The sequence below is a fragment of the Oryx dammah genome, unplaced genomic scaffold (genome assembly GCF_014754425.2).
Source record: "Oryx dammah isolate SB20612 unplaced genomic scaffold, SCBI_Odam_1.1 HiC_scaffold_27, whole genome shotgun sequence".
In the NCBI taxonomy this organism is placed as follows: Eukaryota; Metazoa; Chordata; class Mammalia; order Artiodactyla; family Bovidae; genus Oryx; species Oryx dammah.
This window is the reverse complement of record NW_024070211.1, coordinates 55,777,814-55,798,907: the sequence shown is the minus strand read 5'-3', so window position 1 is coordinate 55,798,907 and position 21,094 is coordinate 55,777,814. Positions and strand designations below refer to the sequence as shown.

The 21,094-nt window shown below is 39.9% G+C and overlaps 1 protein-coding gene across 6 annotated transcripts in view; it reads left to right on the top strand.

Annotated features, from left to right (window-relative positions):
- Nucleotides 1–21,094, top strand: part of MYO1B (myosin IB) — a 195,121-nt gene that overhangs the window by 169,946 nt on the left and 4,081 nt on the right. For 2 of the 6 annotated variants that reach the window (XM_040228902.1, XM_040228903.1), the window contains exons 21-30: nt 2,460–2,528; nt 4,475–4,561; nt 4,826–4,912; nt 6,750–6,836; nt 10,409–10,483; nt 11,753–11,887; nt 13,870–13,976; nt 16,564–16,696; nt 17,329–17,481; nt 18,961–19,088. In XM_040228902.1, coding sequence (XP_040084836.1) covers nt 2,460–2,528; nt 4,475–4,561; nt 4,826–4,912; nt 6,750–6,836; nt 10,409–10,483; nt 11,753–11,887; nt 13,870–13,976; nt 16,564–16,696; nt 17,329–17,481; nt 18,961–19,088 — 1,061 coding nt within the window. The remainder of the gene's footprint in view (nt 1–2,459; nt 2,529–4,474; nt 4,562–4,825; nt 4,913–6,749; nt 6,837–10,408; nt 10,484–11,752; nt 11,888–13,869; nt 13,977–16,563; nt 16,697–17,328; nt 17,482–18,960; nt 19,089–21,094) is intronic. The other 4 variants (XM_040228904.1, XM_040228905.1, XM_040228906.1 and 1 more) reach the window with 2 other exon arrangements.

Here is a 21,094-nt window from a genome sequence, read left to right as displayed (position 1 = left end):
TGCCCTTTGGCAGTTTTATAACGCTCTGTTTTCTGTTTGCCTTAGAGTGGGAGGACTAACAAATAACCAGTCCTCAAGGAACCCATTTTTATTATTTCTTATTTTGAGATCATTAAGGAAAAAAACAAGTTTTGAAGCATCCTAAATTCATCGATCTTCAATTCTACAAATAGTCCTGAAACTCCTCCTTTGCCAGACTCTGAGGGGATAGCAACGTGAACCAAACAGCCCGGTTGCTGACCTCATACAATTTATGTCTAGTGAGTGACAATGTGCATTTAAGCAAATAAATAATCAGAACAATGGCAGATTGTAGTAAGTGCTAGGAAGGAAATAGAGAACCGAGATCTAGAATAATGGTGAGACAGATTTTACTCTAGATTCGGTGGTCAAGGAAGACCTTCTGGAAGGGGCCATTTCGTCAGAAGAATGAGAAGAAACAGGAAGGGAACCGATAATAGCAACATAAAGCTTTGGTATCTCCAGATTTTAAAAAAGTCTTCATATGTATTATTAATTCTTGATGCTGAGAGTTAGAATGAAAACAAATAATAGCCCAAGCTTTAGACTGCTCTAATGTTATTTCTGTTTCAGAATTTTAACTATGGGCAAAACTCGGAAACTTTGTGGGTTTGTTTCCAGACTGTTCCAATAAAGCTAGTCACACGAATCTTTTGTTTCCCAGTGCATATAAAAGTTATGGGTGTGTTACATTATAATCCATTAGGTGTGCAGTGTCATTATATCTTTAAAAGTACATACCTTAATTAAAAAATATTGTTGAAAATTGCTAACTATCATTTGACAACACAGGGTTGCCACAAACCTTCAATTTGTTTAAAAAAAAATTTTTTTAGACTCCAGTATCTATGTAATACCTCCATCAGTTATCTATAATTATCCAAGCCAGTGATTTTCCCTTGATCAAGTAACTCAAAGATTTTCTGAATGTCCATTTTCAGTTACTGATTACCTTAAAAACCACATTCTGTGATATTTCATGGCTCCTTAAGGTGAATTTTAAAGAGAGAGTTATTTTCAAGCCATGCAGGAATTTTAAAAGAAAACCTGGAGGTACTAAATGAATGTGAGAAGCAGTGGTCAGGTATTATAGGTACAGTTTGTTCCCTACAGACATGGAGTATCCTTCTGTGTGGAATCTTAGAGGTTTTCTAGCTCCTCATTTGATTGATGGGGCAACTGAGACCAACAAGGACAATGACTTGTCCAAGGTCCCAGAAACAAGGTCCTCTGGCTGGGTCCAGAGGGGCTACTTCAGGGTAGTTCTCAGGCCTGGAATCCTTTCCACGGCTGGGGGGATGAGGGGGGGCGCCTTGAACTGGGTGTCCCGTGGCTTCCATTGCCCTTTGTCGGGATCTCTGCCTTTCTCTCTGGCATCATCATTTGTTCTGCTGCTCATACATTGGTAACATCACCCTCCATCTCTTCTGAGCTTCCAGAACGTAGCCTAGAGCCCTTGGAGCGTCTGTCCTTCCTTAGAGAAAGGCAGCTGGGCAGTATGCCATTTCCAGGATCAGAGTCACAGCCTGGCTTCAGTAATTTGTTTGAAAAACTGTGAAACTTCATCCCAAGGGCCCACGTTGTAGTGAATATTCCCCACTAAACACAGTCAGCACTCACTTTTTCTAGAGTTAGTGTTCTAGCAGCCTCCGCTTTCCAAGACATCAGCTGGGAATTAAGAATGGCCTCTAGCCATTGACCTTGTCTCGCTGACCCTTGGGAAGACTCGGACTGAGTCTTCCTTAACCTTGCCCATCTCTGGATAACCTCTGCTGCATCTGAACCTGCCTGTTGGGCTCGCATTTCTCTGGGCAGACCCTATTTCTCCTTTCCACTGCTGGCTGGTGTCCCATCTGAGTCCTTGAGTGCAGGGATGCAGTCAGGGTAACATCTACATCTTCACAGTTCTATTCAAAGGCTGGATGTAGAGCACCAGCTCGATAAATAAAGTTTAGTCAGTTGATAAACGTTTACTTCAATCTGTGAGCTGATTTCCCAGCTTGAGGCAGTAAAAGCAGCAAACCTAAAAGAAGCGTGGGATGTCAGAGGCTGACCCAGTCAGTGCCATGGTGAGAAAGGGCACCAAGAAGAGAGCACGCTCAGAAGTAGTGCAGAACTCAGTGTGTATTCATTCCGTGTGTGTTCATCGGTATCTGTTTTGCATTTGACCGTGTGTTTTAACAACATGATGCAGAGAACAGATGTTAATAATGTCATTTAGACATTAGTTAATTGTATTTACCAGCCTTGAAGCAAACTTTGGATTAACTGTAATAATTTTGGATTCTTGAATATTTTGATTTCTATACTTAATTGGTTGCCAGAAGGAATATGGGTGATCAAGAGTTCATTGCACTAAGTGAGCCGACTCTTTCTTGGTATGTGTGTTGTGGATAATATAAATAGAACTGCTGATATCTTCCCCTTTCATCCTATAGCAACAGAAGAGGTATCAACAGATAAAGAGCTCTGCCTTGGTAATTCAGTCTTATATCCGGGGTTGGAAGGTGAGTTTGAAAGAAGTGACTCTTACTTATGTGGTGTTTTCACGTTCTTTACAAAGGATGATGTTTTCATGCTTACTCTGCAGGGGAGGGCTCCTTGTCTCCTGCCCACCTTGTAAACAGTCAGATGGAAAGAATAAATATTATGGGCCAAGCTGGGGCCCTACAGCACCACGTCTTGGCTGCTTCCTGCTTTCAAGATTTGTTCTCTGAGCAGGAAGTCCTTGAAATAATACTGTACATGATGTCAATCTCCTCTCACCCCCTATTTGCAAGGGAAGCTGTAGTTCATGAGGCTGAGTACATGTGAGTTCTGCCAGACCTCAGCACCCCCAGCCCAGTGCCTTCCGTACCCTCCCTGTGACAGTCTTACAGGCTGTCCCGTCATGATTGAAAGATCCTAAGCTCTGGTTGTCCTAGTGCACCCATGCACCTGATTCTAGGTCCTTCCTGCCAAAGCTTGGTTCAGAGTCAGCAAACTGTAGCCCACAAGCCAAATGTAGTCTACTGACTCTTTTCACACAACCTGAGAGCTAAGAATGGTTTTTATATTTGTATATTATTATTAAATTTAAAAAAAGAGAAGACTATTTCATGACGTGTAAAACGATAGGAAATACAAGTTTCATATAAATACATGCATACCTGAAGAGCAAAGTTCATGGAAAGCTTTATTAGTATACTACGTCCTATACAAGACTGGGCAACTGAACAACAACAGGACATTACTGTGCTCACTTGTTTGACATCTTGTGTGTGGCTGCTTTAGTGCTACAACAGCAGAGTTGGTAGTTGTGATAGAGAACATATGATCTGCAAAACCAAAAACATATACTATCTGTCCTTCTGCAGATAAAGCTTGCTGTTCCCTGCTTGGGTCAAAGGTACTTCAGGGCCTGTTGTTGCCATATTCCTGTTGGGTGATTTTGTGGAGGGAGCTGGATCCAGAGGGACTACTTCAGGGTAGTTCTCAGGCCCGGAGAACTTTCCGGAGGTGGAGCCTTGGACTGGGAGTCCCATGGCTTCCATTGCTCTTTGTCTAGGCCAACCCAGGGACTTGGTATTAATAGTTGTCCACAGCAATGGCCAAATACAAGTCTGAGCACACAGAGTATGTGAGATTGCTGCCTGCAGGTTTTTCTTCTGACGTTACTACTTTTTGAGTCCTGGGGTTCAAGTGTCCAGTCCGGAAACCAGAGGCGGGACACAGGATTCACCTCCAAACCAGCTGTCCTGCTAGCCCCCCACACTAAATCACTTTCCAGCAATGACTGGAAGGAAGCCACTAGTGTTGAACCAGTGAGATAATTTTATTTTATAACAAGTTTTTAGCTATCTGTTTTGAATAAAAAGTACAGCTATACTTCCATTCCAGACAGTAATAGGAAAAGTGATCAAGTGATTCTTGATGGATCATTGGAGAGAGACCTACCATATACACCCACCATGTTCAGAGAACTCTTCCTTCCATCTGATGCATCCAATTTATATTGCTGTGGTCAGATTTATGGTAAAGAATCTGCCTGCAATGCAGGAGACCTGGGTTCAATCCCTGGGTGGGGAAGATCCTCTGGAGAAGGGAGTGATTATCCACTCCAGTTCCCCATGGACAGAGGAGCCTGGAGGGCTATACAGTCCATGGGATCGCAAAGAGTTGGACACGACTGAGTGACTGACACTTTCACTTTCATCAGAGTGTGGGAGGATGCTGTCTGTCTGAGTGGGGCTACACCGTCATGATTGACAGTGTCTTCATTTACCTCCTTCTCATGGTCCATTTTGGGCTAATGAGCAACTTTCCCTTTTCCTTTCTTTACGCTTTTGATTTTTCACTTGAGAATAGGAATTATGACTGTGTTTTCAGGTATTTTCTTTCAAGTCACTGTGGATACACGGGGTTTGTTTTTTGGTTGGTTTTCACTCTTTCTGGGTCATTCTGTGTGCTTTAGGCCCGGAAACTCCTGCGGGAACTGAAGCATCAGAAGCGCTGTGAGGAAGCCGTCACCACCATTGCAGCATATTGGCACGGCACCCAGGTAGGCCAGAGACCCCCCAGGATGGCAGTGGGTCAAGAGTGACGTGTGGAACAAGGGACCCCCTCATTCGGGTTTCACTGGCTTAAGCTCCTGAGCACGCGTTTGCCTCTTGCTCTTTCCAACGTTTTGGTGTGGGGTGGTGGCTCACGCTTTTGTTTACTGTTTGATGGTGATGGTGTCTGTCTTCCTCTTTCTCCACTGGGAACCAGCAGTAACCTTTCTTGCCTTAAACTTCTCTGTAAATCCTTTTCAAATGCATCACAGGCGCGAAGGGAACTGAGCCGGCTGAAGGCGGAGGCTAGGAATAAACATGCTATTGCAGTTATTTGGGCTTACTGGCTTGGATCTAAGGTACTTGAAATGCATATCCCATCACTCCCATCCTGGAATCTGCAATAATCAATCCATGTTTCTAGCGTCTCAGGGGATGGAGTCCCACGGTTAACACTGGCGCATGTCCTAGCTGTGAGATTTAATAACCCTGGAGATGTTCATGCCAACAAAGGAAGCTAACTCTAAGCACATATAGGCAAAAAAAAGACTAATTGCTTATTAATGAGGTACTAGCATAGCTGCTCTTTTTTTTAAAACTCTCAAATAATGTGCATGTTTAGTTTGGGAGGAGTTTTTTATTTGTTTGTTTTTACCCCCTTGATGTGTCCTGTCAGTTTTCTAAAGGTGTTTTTAGTACGTGGCGGGGGCATGATGGGAATGTTTAATTAAAATTTGGATTTTGATTGGTCCTTGTAACATTGATAATAGAAATGCCTTTAATGCATGCTTGGCAAAAATATTAATCCATGAATGAAATTGGTTTTTAGGCTCACTGTAGCTGCTATTGATTATTATAAGCAAAATATTATATGTGAAAAGAATGATCATCTGTGATTTAGCAGAAAGCTATGTTCATGCAAAACTAGCTGTAATTGCCCCTGAAGAATCCCAGGAATTTCGGCATCAGCTGTTTGTGTTCAGAAACAAAGGCCTCCTGAAATACTCTCACTAATCCCCAGGCAGAGTCGTGGGCTCTGTGAACATTTCACATACCCCAAGGGACGAGCATTTTAGATGTTTTCGTTACTTAGAAAATCAAAGGTCATCTCTGCTAAAAATGCGAATCCCAGTTACAAACTCAAATAGCAACATAGTCCTATGTTTTTAAGTCTACCTTGTCAGTGTTATAAACCCATATTGTGAGAAAAATGAGAAAAGTCAACATTTGCCTGCATAAAGATTATAACTTGCCACAAGCTAACCAAAGTTGTTCGTTTGTGTTTGCCCCTGAACATCTGTGTGGAACTAGCTAGTTCCTTTTATGAGCTGAGGGAACTGAATCAGAGGCAAAGGGTCTCTGGACAGTGGGATTTCTCCACTGAGTGAACTCATTTCCTGGTCTCAGTACTATGATGTCATGAAACATGAGTGCCTATCTGTTTTCATCTTTTAAAATAACACGCCTCACCAAAAAAAATAAATAAATAAAATAAAATAACACACCTCAGATCAATTTTTCCCTCAGGTTGATTTTTAAACCTATGAGTTGTTTTCACTTTTTATCTTGCTTCTTTATATGTCACTGTTTGGGGCCCTAGCTAATATTGAATTTTGATACATGCTACTTCTAATTTTCCAACTGCAGAGTTTGGGTGTTTTGTTTTGTTTTGTTTTGTTTTTTGGAAGTTCAGAGAAGCAACCTTTATTCCTTCCAGTTTTCTAAATGGTTGTTCACAAGAGTTATCTTTTTGTATGTTCAAGTGAATGGACTCAGAAATTCACTGTGTCTTTAGCCCCATGGACTGTCAGCGAAGAGGAGTCCACAGAAATTATTAGGTGCCACTTACAGTTCTGAGGCTTTGATGAGGGAGGGAGTGAGAGAGTGTAGATGAGGATGTAAGAGGGAAAGAGAACAGGGGAGAGAAAGGAATGGAATGGAAGGAAGAGGACAGGCGGGGAGTGTTTCCCTCGGGTCACACACGGATTGTCCTCCTTGGAGACAGAGTCTCAGTGCCCTGAAAGTACGCCAGCCTGACACCGATGCTTTGGATTTAAATGATTGTGCACCATTTCTCTTTCATTCTGAAATCCTGATACGTAAATTGGCTCTTCTGTTTGGTGGGGTGTCTTTTTCTGGTCATTTGTGCTATCTGCATTGGGCTGTCTCTTTTATTTACCATCTAAAACATTCTAGGCTCGAAGGGAATTGAAACGCTTGAAGGAGGAGGCTAGGCGTAAGCATGCAGTTGCTGTCATTTGGGCTTACTGGCTTGGACTGAAGGTACTTCCTCAACCTCTTCTTTCTGTCCACAGTGACTCGATGTAGCCCTTCTAGCACCTACTAACCCTGACCAAATGATCAATTAATTATGCTTGCTCATCGTCTGCACAATCTTTTACAGTGGCATCTTGCCTAATCTGGTTTCCTTTAGAGAGCAAACCTATACACTAAAATTTTCTGATTTTACTGCAGTGTCTTTCTTTAAGTAATAGGTTTAAAGTAATATAGCATATTATTTAGATATAGTAATGTAGCATGTTTTATTCTTTGCTATGCAAATTCTATTTAATATCCTCTTCATGAGGATGAAGTGTTTTTTTTTTCCCTATTTGTGATACAGAGTTATAGCAGTTGAGCTAAAAGCTGACCCACTGTCTGCAGTGACCAGCCTGGGGATATTGGGCTTTTGTTTCCCTTTATCCTTCTATTCTGTCCCATTGATGGCTCCTGGAGCAGAGCTTTCTTCAAACTGGCCATCATTCTAATTGTTGAGCATAGAAACTAAAGAGTGTTGCACAAATGTACAGATTTTGACAAGTAAGACCAGCAGTGGATCATTCAGGTTAAAGAGAACTTTAGGTTCAAATGCCTTCTCATTTAAGGCAGCGTTTATTTCAAAGAGGTTCTTACTGCTTGAGGTAAGGATGCAGGTACCTAAATATGATTAAGCTCTGGAAAACCTTGAGAATGACCTTTAGGCAATACAAGGATTTTTGTCTTCCTAAGAGTCAATAACTCATCACTATAGGGAGCTATTTATATTGACATTGAGGGGATAATTAGGCCCCTTTTTGGTATTTGCTCTTCATTCTTTTTACTTTACTACTGTAATAATTCACTTTTTTCTAAATATTTGAATATTATCCAGGAAACCATTAACTCTGAATCTGAACTGAGTTAGCAGTATCCATACAACTCTGCTTTTAAGAGTCTGCATTTTTCCCTGAAAGTTTAGCCTATAACTTTGAGTAAATTAACTTTTTGATTATAATGAATATTCATCAAATTTTGAAGTAATTAAGAAGTAACTTAAATATGAATTTAAGATGTTCTATTTCAAGAATTGAACAAGTTTGAAATGACTTTTTTAAAGTCAAAATTGAGGATTTTATTTCCCGTTTTATTCACATTCTAATTTGCATCTAATTTTCATAAAAGGAAAGAACAAACAGAATTGAGTCAGGAGTTTTACTCTCTATAATGCTCTGTACCAGCAACATCACATTTATCTTCAGTTTTCTGGATTTAACTAACTGCACATATGATTTTATATTTATTATAATACTTTCATATTAAGAGTGTGTGCTCACATCTTATAAACCAAATTCTTTTTGTAGGTGAATGCTATTTTAGTTAGTTAACTGGCCTTACTATAGACATAACTGTCTTTTTTCTCCTAGTTTCCACAAAACAGGAGTATTTTAATGTGGTACCATAAAATTATTAAAAGATTAAACTTCTTTGAAGTCTAAGAATGTAATAATTTTGTATTTTTATATATTTTTTTAAAAGAATTTTGTTGATATGAACAGTAGTTTTGCCCTTTTAAAGGATTTGATTCTTGTGGAATTATTACAAAGTGGACCCTTTTTAATACCCCTGGGGCCCATGACGGGAACCCATTCTGTGTACCATCTTGTCACCAGGCATCTTCTGTGTGTAGCTGTATTTCAGGAGAAAGGGCCTGTCCTGAATCACAAAGCATGTTGCATTGAGCTCAGTTACAATGACATTCAAGTGTATATAAATGTACATTCAAGTACATTTCTAAAGATATGTTTTCATGAAACCTCACTTTAACTTCTCTGCTTTTGTACATTTTTATAATTTTAGGAGCCAGTTAATGAGTATCATTTTTTTTTCCTGTTCCGTTTATCCTTATAAGCATAAGATTGAAGGGAATCCCCTAGTGGTCTAAATGTTAGGACTTCACACTCTCACTGCTGAGGCCCTGGGTTCAATCCCTGGTTGGGGAACGAATGTCCCATAAGCCACATGATAGGCCCCCCCAAAAAAAATTTTAATTTTTTGTAAATAAAATAATTAAACATAAACTTAAAAATTTTTTTTGAAATAGTTATAAACAACATGCTGCATACGAAGTCACTTCAGTAATGTCCTACTCTGTGTGACTCAGTGGACTGTACCCGCCAGACTCTTCTGTCCATGGGATTCTCCAGGCAAGGATACTGGAGTGGATTGTCATTTCCTTCTCCAGGGGAATCTTCCTGACCCAGGGGTTGAACCATGTCCCTTATGTTTCCTGCGTTGGCAGGCGAGGTCTTTACCACCAACACCACCTGAGAAGCCCCTATAACCAACTCCATGACTACAAGAGAAATGATCATCAGTAACATGAGTACATGGTATATAAGAGAATTTTTAAACCTTAGAAGTCCAGAGGTGTAGAGAATAAGTCTGGTACTCAAAAGCCCAGAGGCACCAGGCGGGTCACATGGATAAGGGAAACGGATGAGAGGTGGGGAAGGAACACAGGCCTCCAGCTGTTTGGAGCAAGCAGCTCTCTTCCAAAGGCTGCTCTGGCTCACTCAGTTCTTGCTGTGTAAGAATGGGGCTTCCTGTTGCTAGATCTTAGAGAATTGTAAGAGAAATCTGCAGTCTGAACCATGTGAAAGTCTTAAGTTAAAGCGCATATAAAACATTTTTCAACAAATTGAATTTGGTTACTTGGTTGCTAGTTTATAGCCCCTAATACAGAAATATTTTGAACATGTGCTGTTAAACCCAGAAAGCTAAGATATAAGAAAAATATATCTAAATTATTCAAATAGGCAAATATTTTGCCAGATTCTAACTCTCCTATTTATAGCTGGATGATAAACATTTTAAATATTTTCCCCTCAATTATGAAACTTAACTACCATTCATTCATTTGACAGACACCTCAGTTATTTTATTTGTTAAACACTAGCATACAAAGTAAATATGACAATATAGCAGAGAAGAAATAGTAAACTAAAACTAATACAATGTCTTAAGTGCTGTGATTAGTATTAGTAGAAAGTTTGGTGGGAGTAGGAATGAGAGAAAAATTAATGTAATTAAGTGGAAGATAATGATCATTCAAAAGCTTCCTTTTACATTCTTATTTTTCGTCGTATGCCCTTCTCAGTATGTAGTACTAAAGTCCTGTCTTCATATGCAAGGCTTTTGGAAACTGCCATATATTTCCGTAGGCATTTCTTGCCTTTTAAGAACAGTTTGAAGTGAAAATTACCTTATGTAATTTTTTCTGAAATGTATTTTGATTTTTGATGGATTTGCAGCTATGCCTATACCGTGTTTCTCATCAGATCTTCAGGCTCTTTAAAAGCTAGTTAAGAGGATTTTAAACATCAAAACATTCTGGTATTATCTTGCATCTCTTAATTTCTTTTCCTTTGACTTAAAACCCACTGTCTCAATATGCTTCAATTACTTTCCTGTATCCAGAAAGACACTTGTGAATTTACTTCTTCCATTTAATTTTTGGTTTTAATAGAGGTGTGTCATCTTTATGGGCATCTGTTGGCCACACACTAATCTGTGTATTCTGCTGCTTCTTTTTAAAGGTACGCAGGGAGTACAGGAAATTCTTCAGAGCCAATGCCGGCAAGAAAATTTATGAATTTACACTTCAGAGAATTGTAAGTTTATACTTTATATGTAGCTAATTAGTATTATTGGGTTAACTAGTTCATAGCACCAACTCAGTAGTATGTGACTTATCTGGTAACAGTTAAATCCTAATTGTGACACTGAGAGTTTAATATGACCTTTTTTATCATCACTCCTAAAGTTCAGGTAAATTGTGTCAGAAAGAGGCCCATTAAAGAATATTAATCAAATATTCTTTTTTTGACAGAGAGAACATACTTTGGGAAAAGTGAACCCAAGAAAGCCAGGTGTCTCAATTCAGGCTGCTCTGACAAAAGTGCCATAGACTGTGTGGCTTAAACAGTAAACGTTCATTTCTCTGAACAGAAACGTTCATTTCTGCATAGCCTCCAGGGTGCTAATGCAATCTGGGTCTGATGAGGGCCTCTCCCTGGTCTCCTCACATGATAGAAAGAGAAGCAAACTCTTCCCTGTCTCTTCTTATAAGGACACTAATCCCATCTTGGAAGCTCTGCCCTCGTGACCTCATCTCAACCTCATTACCTCCCCAAGGCTCCATCTCCTAATACCGTCGCATTGAGGGTTAGGGTTTCACCATAGAAATTTGAGGGGAATGCCAAGATCTTGCCCTGCTAAACTGCCATGAACCACTGCCGAGCAAGGTTGGCACACAGACTAGTGGATGGAGGCTGTGCCCCTCTCCCAGGATGGATTCAAAAGTTCTCCGTTTTTCTGAGAATAGGTGTAGTGCTGAAGAGTGCAAACTCTGAAGCCAGCTTGCTCCACCACTCACAGATTTGAGAGCCTCTTTTTGTCATCTGTAAAGTGGGGATAGTAATAGCACTTGACTCGTAGGGTTAGGGTAGGGGTTCAGATGAAGTCACACTGTAAAGCTCCCACAGTGCCTGCGCCATGGTAAGTGCTCTAGAGCAGTGCTGTCCAGTAGACCTTTATGTAGTGGCAAAAACGTCCTGTATCTTTGTGGTTCAGTAGAGTAGTCATGAGCCATGTGTGGCTGCCTGTTAGACATTGCAGCTCTTCGTATTGGTGATAATAATAAAATTAGTATTCACGTTGGTTATTTTTCTTTTTCCTTAACCATTTGGTGGAGCTCAGATTTCTCCAGCCAGTGAGAATAGTAGAGTAGAGACTTTTCAGAGGAGTTACAAAGTTTTATGGACCAGAACTTGCTAAATTCCACTAAAGACTGGTTTCTTTGAGTCCGGTTTGTATTAGACAGTGTTTTCTTTTTCTGGTGTATTTGACTCACCTGATATTTTCTGTCAAACCCAACACAGGTGCAAAAATACTTCTTGGAAATGAAAAATAAGGTGCCTTCCTTATCTCCGATAGATAAGAATTGGCCATCAAGACCCTACATGTTCTTGGATTCTACTCACAAGGAGCTAAAAAGGATTTTCCACTTGTGGAGGGTAAAAATCATCTTTTTATGTTTTTTCAAAGATGTCTTACCATCTATTTTGAGTGTTTGCAAAGGGTAACATAAAAGCAGGATTTTGAAGTAAGAAGCGTGCTTGGCTATCTCTCAGAATTCCCGGCGCCCTCAGTGCTCCTGTGATGTCTCCGGGACTGCGTTGTCTTTTCCGTCCAGATTCTAGTTGCTTTCAAGTAATTCGATTTCTTGTCTTCATGTTTATCTGAAGAAATACTACTGGAGGTAGAAATAATAAAATTTGAACATCTCCATGTGAATAGTAAAGTCTCACAAATTATATGAGTTTACTTTCTACATAGATCTACACAGACACATATGAGAACATGCACGTTCTGATGGACTGGGGAGAAAAGCTCTAAAGTCACCCAAAGGACATAAAATTTCCCTCTCTGAATGAAAGGGAAGCTGAAATCTATTTGATTTGACCTTATATTTTAGCTCACTTAATTTTCCATGAGCACGTAACATGTAATTTAGGTCGTGCTCAGCCGACTACGTGGGGTACTTGTATGGAGGTTGATTTTATTTCAGTAACTTAGTTGGTATATGGAATGGTACAATTATTTGTCATTTGGATAGAATGAAGTCTTAGGTTGAAGGGCTTGTATTTAGTGATGAGCAAATGATGGATACATCTTCCAGGAAACTTTCCTGCTCAGTGCTGGGACTTGTTCTTAGCTGAATCATACGTATATACAGAGAGACATTATCACTAATCACTGTAATGATTGTTCCCAGCACAGCCTGTGGAATGGAATACTAAGTCCTGTTCTCCTCCTTAGTGAGTCAGTTTGGCAAGATTTGCCATTATCTCAACGTTCACTTCCCCCTTTGAGTCTGATACAGAAACTATTTCAGAAATAATGATGGGAGGTTGTGAATACTAGGCACCTGCTCCGCCTCTCCTTCTCCCTGGCTCCTGAATTTTGCCCTTACCTCCCTTGGTTTGGGGCGTGGAGAGAAGAGAGGGATGCATTTATTCCAAGGGGGGCAGTAATGCTGATGATCTGATCATGTGGGTGATTCTCACCCATCCGTGAACTGGATTTCTTAGAAAGTTCATCTAAAGAAACTGGTCCTGCTCCTCATGCCATCCCCTGTCTCCTTTCAGTACAATCTCAGAGTCAGTGTGAAGGGGAGATTTCTCAGGTCCAATTTCCACATTCGGGCTTCCCTGGTGGCTCAGTGGTAAGGAATCTACCTGTCAATGCAGGAGACTCAGGTTCGATCCCTGGGTTGGGAAGATCCCCTGGAGAAGGAAATGGCAACCCACTCCAGTATCCTTGCCTGGGAAATTCCATGGACAGAAAAGTGTGCCAGGTTATAGTCCATGGGGTCACAAAAGAGTCTGACGTGACTGAGCGACAGACAACAAGAAACAGCAATGTCCATGTCATGAAATGGTAATGGAGGGTTTGGAGCATTGCTTTTCAAACTATAGATCATGACATATTTGTGAGTCATGAAATCAATTTAGTAGTATTACTACCAGCATTTTGAAATGAAAATAACAGGATATATGACATGTAGACAGGTTAAGTGCTGTTTTGTGAAGCTTTTGTGTCAATTGTATATATGTGTGTGTGTATAGATATGCACGCTGGGCTGTGATGGACCATGTTTTTCTTCCCGTGAGTCTCTGAAAGAGTGTGGATGTCCAAGGGCTGACGTAGTGGGAGGAAACGGTACTCTCAGGAGGGCCCAGGCCAGAGAAGTTCTTGTATGTTTTGAAGAAGCATTGCAAGTTCTGCAACACAAATGGTAGTTTTTATGACATTTTCCAAGACCAGCCTTTTAAAACTCAAGAAGGAAAAATTCTCTTGACCTTTTAGTGAATATCTCATACACGTTTACTCTTATTTTTAACTGCTGTTAAATTGGTTTAGCATATTTAAGGATGAGTAATGATTTACTTATATAAGTGATGTCTTTTTTTCTTCTTCTTTTCATATCTCACAGTGTAAAAAATACAGGGACCAATTCACAGACCAACAGAAACTTATCTATGAAGAGAAGCTAGAAGCCAGTGAACTCTTCAAAGACAAGAAGGCTTTATATCCATCTAGGTATTATGGTTTGACTTTACCTGTAAAAATCAATATTTTAAAAAAGTTTCTCAAATGTATTGTAGGCATTTTCTAGTGGGATTTGATTTTAGTGACACACGGACTTTTAATTTCATGAAATATTTTGAGATTGGCTGGATATGTTGTTCAGTGGCTCAGTTGTGTCTGACTCTTTGTGACCCCATGGACTGCAGCACACCAGGCTTCCCAGTCCTTCACCATCTCCCAGAGCTTGCTCAAACTCAAGTCCATTGAGTTGGTGATGCCATCCAACCGTCTCATCCTCTGTCATCCCCTTCTCCTTCTACCTGCAATCTTTCCTGGCATCAGGGTCTTTTCCTATGAGTCAGCTGATCGCACCAGGTGGCCAAAGTATTGGAGCTTCAGATTTAGCATCAGTTCTTCCAGTGAATATTCAGGGTTGATTTCTTTTAAGATTGACTCGTTTAATTTCCCTGCAGTGCAAGGTACTCTGAAAAGTCTGAATATGAACGTAACACATTGGAGCAAGAGCTTTCATACTTAGCATACTTAGAGAAACAACATCACATGTGTTGGTTTTACTCCCTTAGCATTATCCTGAACAATTCCTAAATAATTAGAAGTTGTCATTTAAAATAAAAATTGTCTAGGCTAATAAGAGGTTTACTCAGTAAATTCCTATGCGTTTTCCATTGGTTTCAGGGACTAGCTGGTTTCTGTTGACAATCTACTGTAATCACCATTCCAATCTTCCCACTTTAACAAGCTGGGTCAGAATCTCCTTTGTAAGATAAATGAAGAATGAGCCAGTCTGTGACTTTCTGGCGTTGCCTAGACTGTGGCCTGTAGTGACTTTGGGTCAGCTAACTCATTGCCTCTGACTTCACTGGCCTCTGCAGTAATTTCAGTTCCTTTATTGTAGACGTCAAGTACTCAGTAAAAGAAGGAAAACCAATTGCAAGTTTGCCAAGCGCAGTTCTTGGTAAAAACTGCTTTATCTGAATAGTCTCACTTCTCCCAAGGTCATCATTCCCGCCCCCTCACCCCACCCCAGAATTCCTATCCCTTTTGTATCTGGTATTTATAAAACAGTAGATTGTACAACTTCAAGCCAAATCTATAACAACTTCTAGCTTTTTCCAAAGAATGTCCTAGAAATAAAAATGCATTGTATGCTAAGTATATTCACATGGACTGCATGTTGCATGTGTGCACGTGTGTTCTCTATGTCTACAGCTATTCTTCTTAAAGGAGGAAATGAACGTAAGTTGCCAAACTCATTTGCTTTAGATATTTTAGTAGCACAGCTTACTTGGTTAGTTGATTTGGCTGCTTGAGGGGGCATACACTCCCCTCAGTCAAACATAGTGCCTAAAACCAATGGTATTGAAAGTGCCTGCTGTATAAATCATATTCAAACAGGTAAACTGTCTGTATGCTTTCCTCACCAACTTAATTCATTCAGCATTTTTTTTATGTATCTTTAAATTGTAAAGTAACCTTCTTAATTAACATTCCCTGTGGATGACTCCTTAGAAACTGGAAGGAGGGGGAAAAAATAAAACATTTTTGAAGAACAAATTTCCAATACTATTAGCACTTTGTATTATTAAAAACATGTTAGAATATGAACAGTCATCCAAAAATGTTAATGTGAAGCCAAGGCCTTTCGGGTAGTTTTACTAGTTTTTAGGGACGGTGGCTTGCTGAGTCTCCGGCATTAATTGAGGTGGAATCGTGTACGCACCCACTCCTGTGTGAAGCGGCAGCTCTTAGGGGTGCCGACCTTTCCTATCCTGGAGCTGTGAAACCCTGACCACCTACGTGGATTTTCAGCCCTGGTCTTCCACCCACAGTGCAAGCATTTTAAGTTGCATTTGCAAATTGCCAGAACTTTATAGCTCAAATGAAGCCGTGGTTTTTTCTTGGCGTCTTTGAAGTCACCCCACATGTCTTTAGGAAAAGAAATCTTGGTGCTGGGTGCACGATTGTGCCTCTTGCAAGAAGTAGTTTGTTTGGAAGAAAACTGCTCCGATTCTGAATGTTTACCTTGGCCACTTCTGTCCATTTAGGGGCATATCCTAAGAGGAGAGGCCGATTTTCCTTTCACACATGGCCGGCTTATAGCCAGAGTTATATGGTAATATTAAGTGCTCCAAAGTTTTCTTCTAAAGTGGTTGCTCTGGATCTGTTCTACCCTCTAGAAGTCCTGTCAATTTTCTTACTCTTTGTGAGAAAATGAAAATTTTCTTTGGAGCAGGAGAAGATAATGATCTGTGCCCTCTTTATCATTGCTCTGTACTGTTTAAAGGCATTAATGAATCCTGTGTAGGCAGCTGTTAACTTTATATTAATAGATTGGAAGAAATTGCCTCTTCCTTCCCATGAGACCATGCACATGGGTCTTGACTGTCCTTCTTGGGACAGATTTCTGTCTTGGTTGTTCCATGTGATGAGATTTTTATCAAAGTCTTACCAACCAAATGCCATGGTCACATTAAAAATATAATGAAGTTTGAATTTCAGAATTAACCAACCTGTTACCTTTTTCTAGTAGTACTTCCATCTGAAACCATTTCTAATGTGAGGAACTTTTTTCCTTCAGTGTTGGGCAGCCATTCCAAGGACCTTACCTGGAAATCAACAAGAATCCCAAGTATAAGAAACTCAAAGATGCCATTGAAGAAAAGATTATCATTGCTGAGATTGTGAACAAAATTAACCGTGCTAACGGGAAGGTAAGAATGCTAACCCTGGAGACCTTTAATGACAGTGTTTCAATTGGGACAGTTTTCTGAATGTTAAAATCTGCATTGCAGAAAGACTCAGACATAGAAAACAAACACTGTTATCAAAAGGGAAAGGGGAGGGGAGGAATAAATTAGGAATATGGGGTTAACAGATACACACTACTTTATATAACATAAACAGCAAATTCCTACTGTAAGGAACCATATTCAATGTCTTGTAATAATCTATAATGGGAAAGAATCTGAAAAGAAATATGTACACAGAATATATGTATAACTGGATCACTTTGCTGTACATTTGAAATTAACACATTATAAATCAACTATACATTAAAAAAATTTTTTGCATTTCATATTCTCTGCAGAGTTACTGTGAAGGAAGCTATTTTCTCTTGCCTTTAAACTTAGGTGGAGCTTTTTGCTCATTCTCTGAAATTTTTGCAAATTGAAATAGATTGGCTATGTTCTTTAGTGTGTTTTCAGTTTACATAGGTGTCCAGGCTGAAAAATACTATTATAAGATGTGCATTTCTGTAATAACTAATGCCTAAACACATGGACAATTTGGAGGTGTTTTTGATCTTTGGTTTTATATCATTTTTTGTTTTGTTTTCTCGTAGAGTACATCCCGTATTTTCCTCTTAACAAATAATAATCTCCTTCTTGCTGATCAAAAGTCTGGACAGATCAAGTCAGAGGTTCCATTGGTGGATGTAACCAAAGTATCCATGAGCTCACAAAATGATGGCTTCTTTGCCATCCACCTCAAAGAGGTAAAGCTTCAACTATTGATTTGACTGAAAGATTTCTGCATTGGTCTGATCTCTCAGCCATTGATTTGAGATTTTCCACATGTGAATAATCCTGTTACTTGAAGTTTATATATCCTTCTTACTGATCTGCAAAATTGGGCTATATTCACTCTTACATAAAATCTCAGGCTTCATTTTTCAGTAACTAAATAAGATTAATGACTTTTATTGACTTGTTCACTTGAATTCTCATTTCATTGAGTAGCCTTTTGTTTACACTCAGTGTTATATGCATTATTTTGAGACTAATGCCTCAAGACATTTAAAATTTTGCTTCCTTCTATTATTTCTTGTATCTCCAAAATTGGTAAATGTCTTCTTGTCCATACTCAATTTGGGGATGTTTTTAATTAAAGGATGCAACTATAGTAAAACGACTGCATAATAATTTTGACCTGAAGATTTTTGATGTCAGCTTAACCAGGACTGCCTGGCTTGAATTGAGCAGTTAAAGTGTAGACTCTGGCATTGGTGCCATTAACTTTACAGTGACTTTGGCCAAGGTATTTAAACTTTAATATGCCTACCTAATTTTTCTTCTCTTAGGAAAAATATTAGTACCTGCTTAATAGTGTTGTTATAAGGGTTGAATGGAACTATGTAAAGTGCTTAGCATAGTACATGTCACATAATAGTCAATGAATAAACAGATGTCAGTAAATATTAACATATATAGAGACATATACTTAGCTAATAGATAGTAGTCTATCTAACTGATTTTGAACTTTAAAAAAATCCCAGAAGCTTTGTTTAGCCTGTTTTCCCCACTGTGGATTTTAACCTAAGGGAGCATATTATTTCATTGGTGATTATGAGCCTTGATTATATATTAAAATATGCTGGTGCATAGGCCATTTCCCCAGTCCAACCAAATTAGAGTTTCTTGGAATGGGGCACAAGCAGCCTATTTTCTGAAAGCTCCCCAGGTGAGTCCCTTGTGCAGCTGAGGTTGAGACACTGCCCTAGAATATTTGTTGCAAGCGTTGTTGCTGCTATTCTTATTTTTTTAACCAAATCATGGAGGAGCTTTTAGAACAGCGCTTTCAGGATAAGTTGTAGGTTAGGCCAGTGAGTGCTTCTCCAACCTGAGCAAGCAAACAGATCATACATGAGCCTCGCTGTGGAAGCATCTGCCATAAGCCTGTGGTCAGGCCTGACTCAGCATATGCTTTTCCAACAAGCTCCCAGGTGGTGCTGGGGGTACTTCTGGTCCATCGACCAGCTCGGGGTGACAGGGCTTAGGTGACCTTACTAAAGTGCTCTGACCAAGTTGGAAGAAACGATGACTGCTCTTGTCATCACTGTTGATTCGGAAGACTCGACACCAGTAGCTGATGTTTTAAAGAGACTGTGAATGTGTTTTCAGCCAAACCTGTAAACACATAACCTCCCGAGCTGTCTTTAATTACAATTAGCCTAACTCTTGGTTTGTTCTTTCAGGGCTGCGAAGCAGCTAGTAAGGGAGACTTTCTCTTCAGCAGTGATCACCTGATTGAAATGGCCACCAAGCTCTATCGGACAACTCTCAGCCAAACCAAACAGAAGCTCAATATTGAAATTTCTGATGAGTATGTTTATGAATTTTTTGAATATGTCTTTTCCATTTCAGCTTTATTGTTTTAGCTGAGGGACCTGGCCTCATTCATTTTGACAGCTACTACTTGTTGAGGACCGAGTGTGTGTTCAACATGTGTTCTAGGTGACGGATGGGCAGTGAGTGACCCTGACCAAGTATCCACGGTCACATGCCTGACATCCTAATAGAGGACACAGATATGCACAAATGAAATAATAAATAGGTGGCATGACTTTGGTTAGTCATAAATGCTGGCAGAGGAAAGAAAAAGCAGAGTAAAGGTCAGAAAGTGTTATTTTTGATAGTAGACCAGGGAGGCCACTTTGATGCGGTGACATTTGAATTGAAACTGGAATCCAGGGAGATGCCTTCCAGGAGAGGCAGAGGCCCTGAAGCAGGAGTGGACATTGTTAGAGCAAAATAGGGAGTGGGGGAAGACCCTGGAGCAAGAGGCAGGATCTGTTTAGAGCCTAGAGTTGAGATTTTACTGAGGATGATGGAAAGCCACTATAGATTTTGAGCAAGAATGTGACATGATTAGATTTATGATTCTCAAAGATCTTTCTGCCTGCGGTGTGGAGAATAACTGTAGGGAGGCAAGAGTGAAAGCAGAGGAAATAGGAGCTTCTCCGAGCTGTCGGGTAAGGATGACGAGGCTTAGGCAGGGGTGTGAGTGGGAGGCTGTGAGAAGTAGTCAGATTCTGAATGTAATTTGAAGGAAAACAAGAGAACTTATTAATAGATTGAGTGTTATGTTTCGGGCATGAGCCCAAATGGTACCATTTACTGCAGTAGTTGACACTGAAGAATGAGGGGTTTGGGGGTGGGGGGAAGTCAAGAGTGCCATTTGGGAATGTGTTAGGTATTTGATATACCTTTTTTTACATACAAAGTGGAGTTATGGAATAAGCATTCTGGGTTGACTGGGGTTCGCTAGTGTTAAGACTGCGGTGAATCTGAAATCTGCTTTTTTTGCTTCACAGTAGGGCTCTAATTCTAGAGACCTGTTATTTGCATACACGTTGGAGCATCCCTCTGTTTATTAAATCTGTCATTATGAGATCACTGGAATGAATTTTAGTTACTATGTGGATTGATACTTAATTGATTACTTTTCAATAGATTGTTTACTATCTCTATATATACTTTCTTGGACATGGAGTAAAAGTTGCATCAGCATATTGCATAGGAAATGATATTATTTTTTAATTAAGATTTTCCCTGCCTATTTTATTTCAACGCTTTTTAAAAGTTTCTCTAAAATAAGTTCATATCTATTCCTGTCCCTTTGTAAGCCACACTAGCTCTCCTTGATATACTAGGTTTGACAGAACCTTAGGTTCACTGTCTGTTCTCGTTGTACACTAGGAATGGTGTTTAGATGGGAATAGAGGGTGAGGGGTGGTAATTGACTTTCATGTATACCCTATATTGGAAATTGCAATTTAAACAAAATAACTTTCCTTGTTATCAAGTCTTTTCTCATAAAACAAAGACTTAGGAGAAAAGATATGGACCAGTTGCGTTCTCATCAATTAAAATGTTAACCTGTTAGGGCTGTTAGATCTTTAAACTCTTAGTTGAAATATTTCATAACTCAGGAAGCTGGGCTCCTGTTTTAGTGGGACTGGTCTTCCCACACCTCCTGGAAAGATTCTTTGTGTTCAGATGCAGAAGCTTCTTGGTATGTGGATGAAGCAGCTTCACATGTGGTTTACTATGTTAATAAGGCCATCTTTACAGAGAAAACTACACCAACATCCAGGCCCCTAAGGACTGCTGCTTTTAGCACTTCCCAGACTGGCATTCTGAGAGCACTGCCTTGGCAGGATGTTAGCAGTGATGTGTTGTAAAGAGAGGAACTGTCCTTCGCTACAGCATTTCGTAGAGCTTCTGCAGTCTTGTTGTACATGGTGACCCTCCTAGGCGCCCTGTGGGGGTGCAGTGTGCTGTGTCAACCACAGAACCCCATCAGCAGCTCTCACAGTTTGTCTTTGA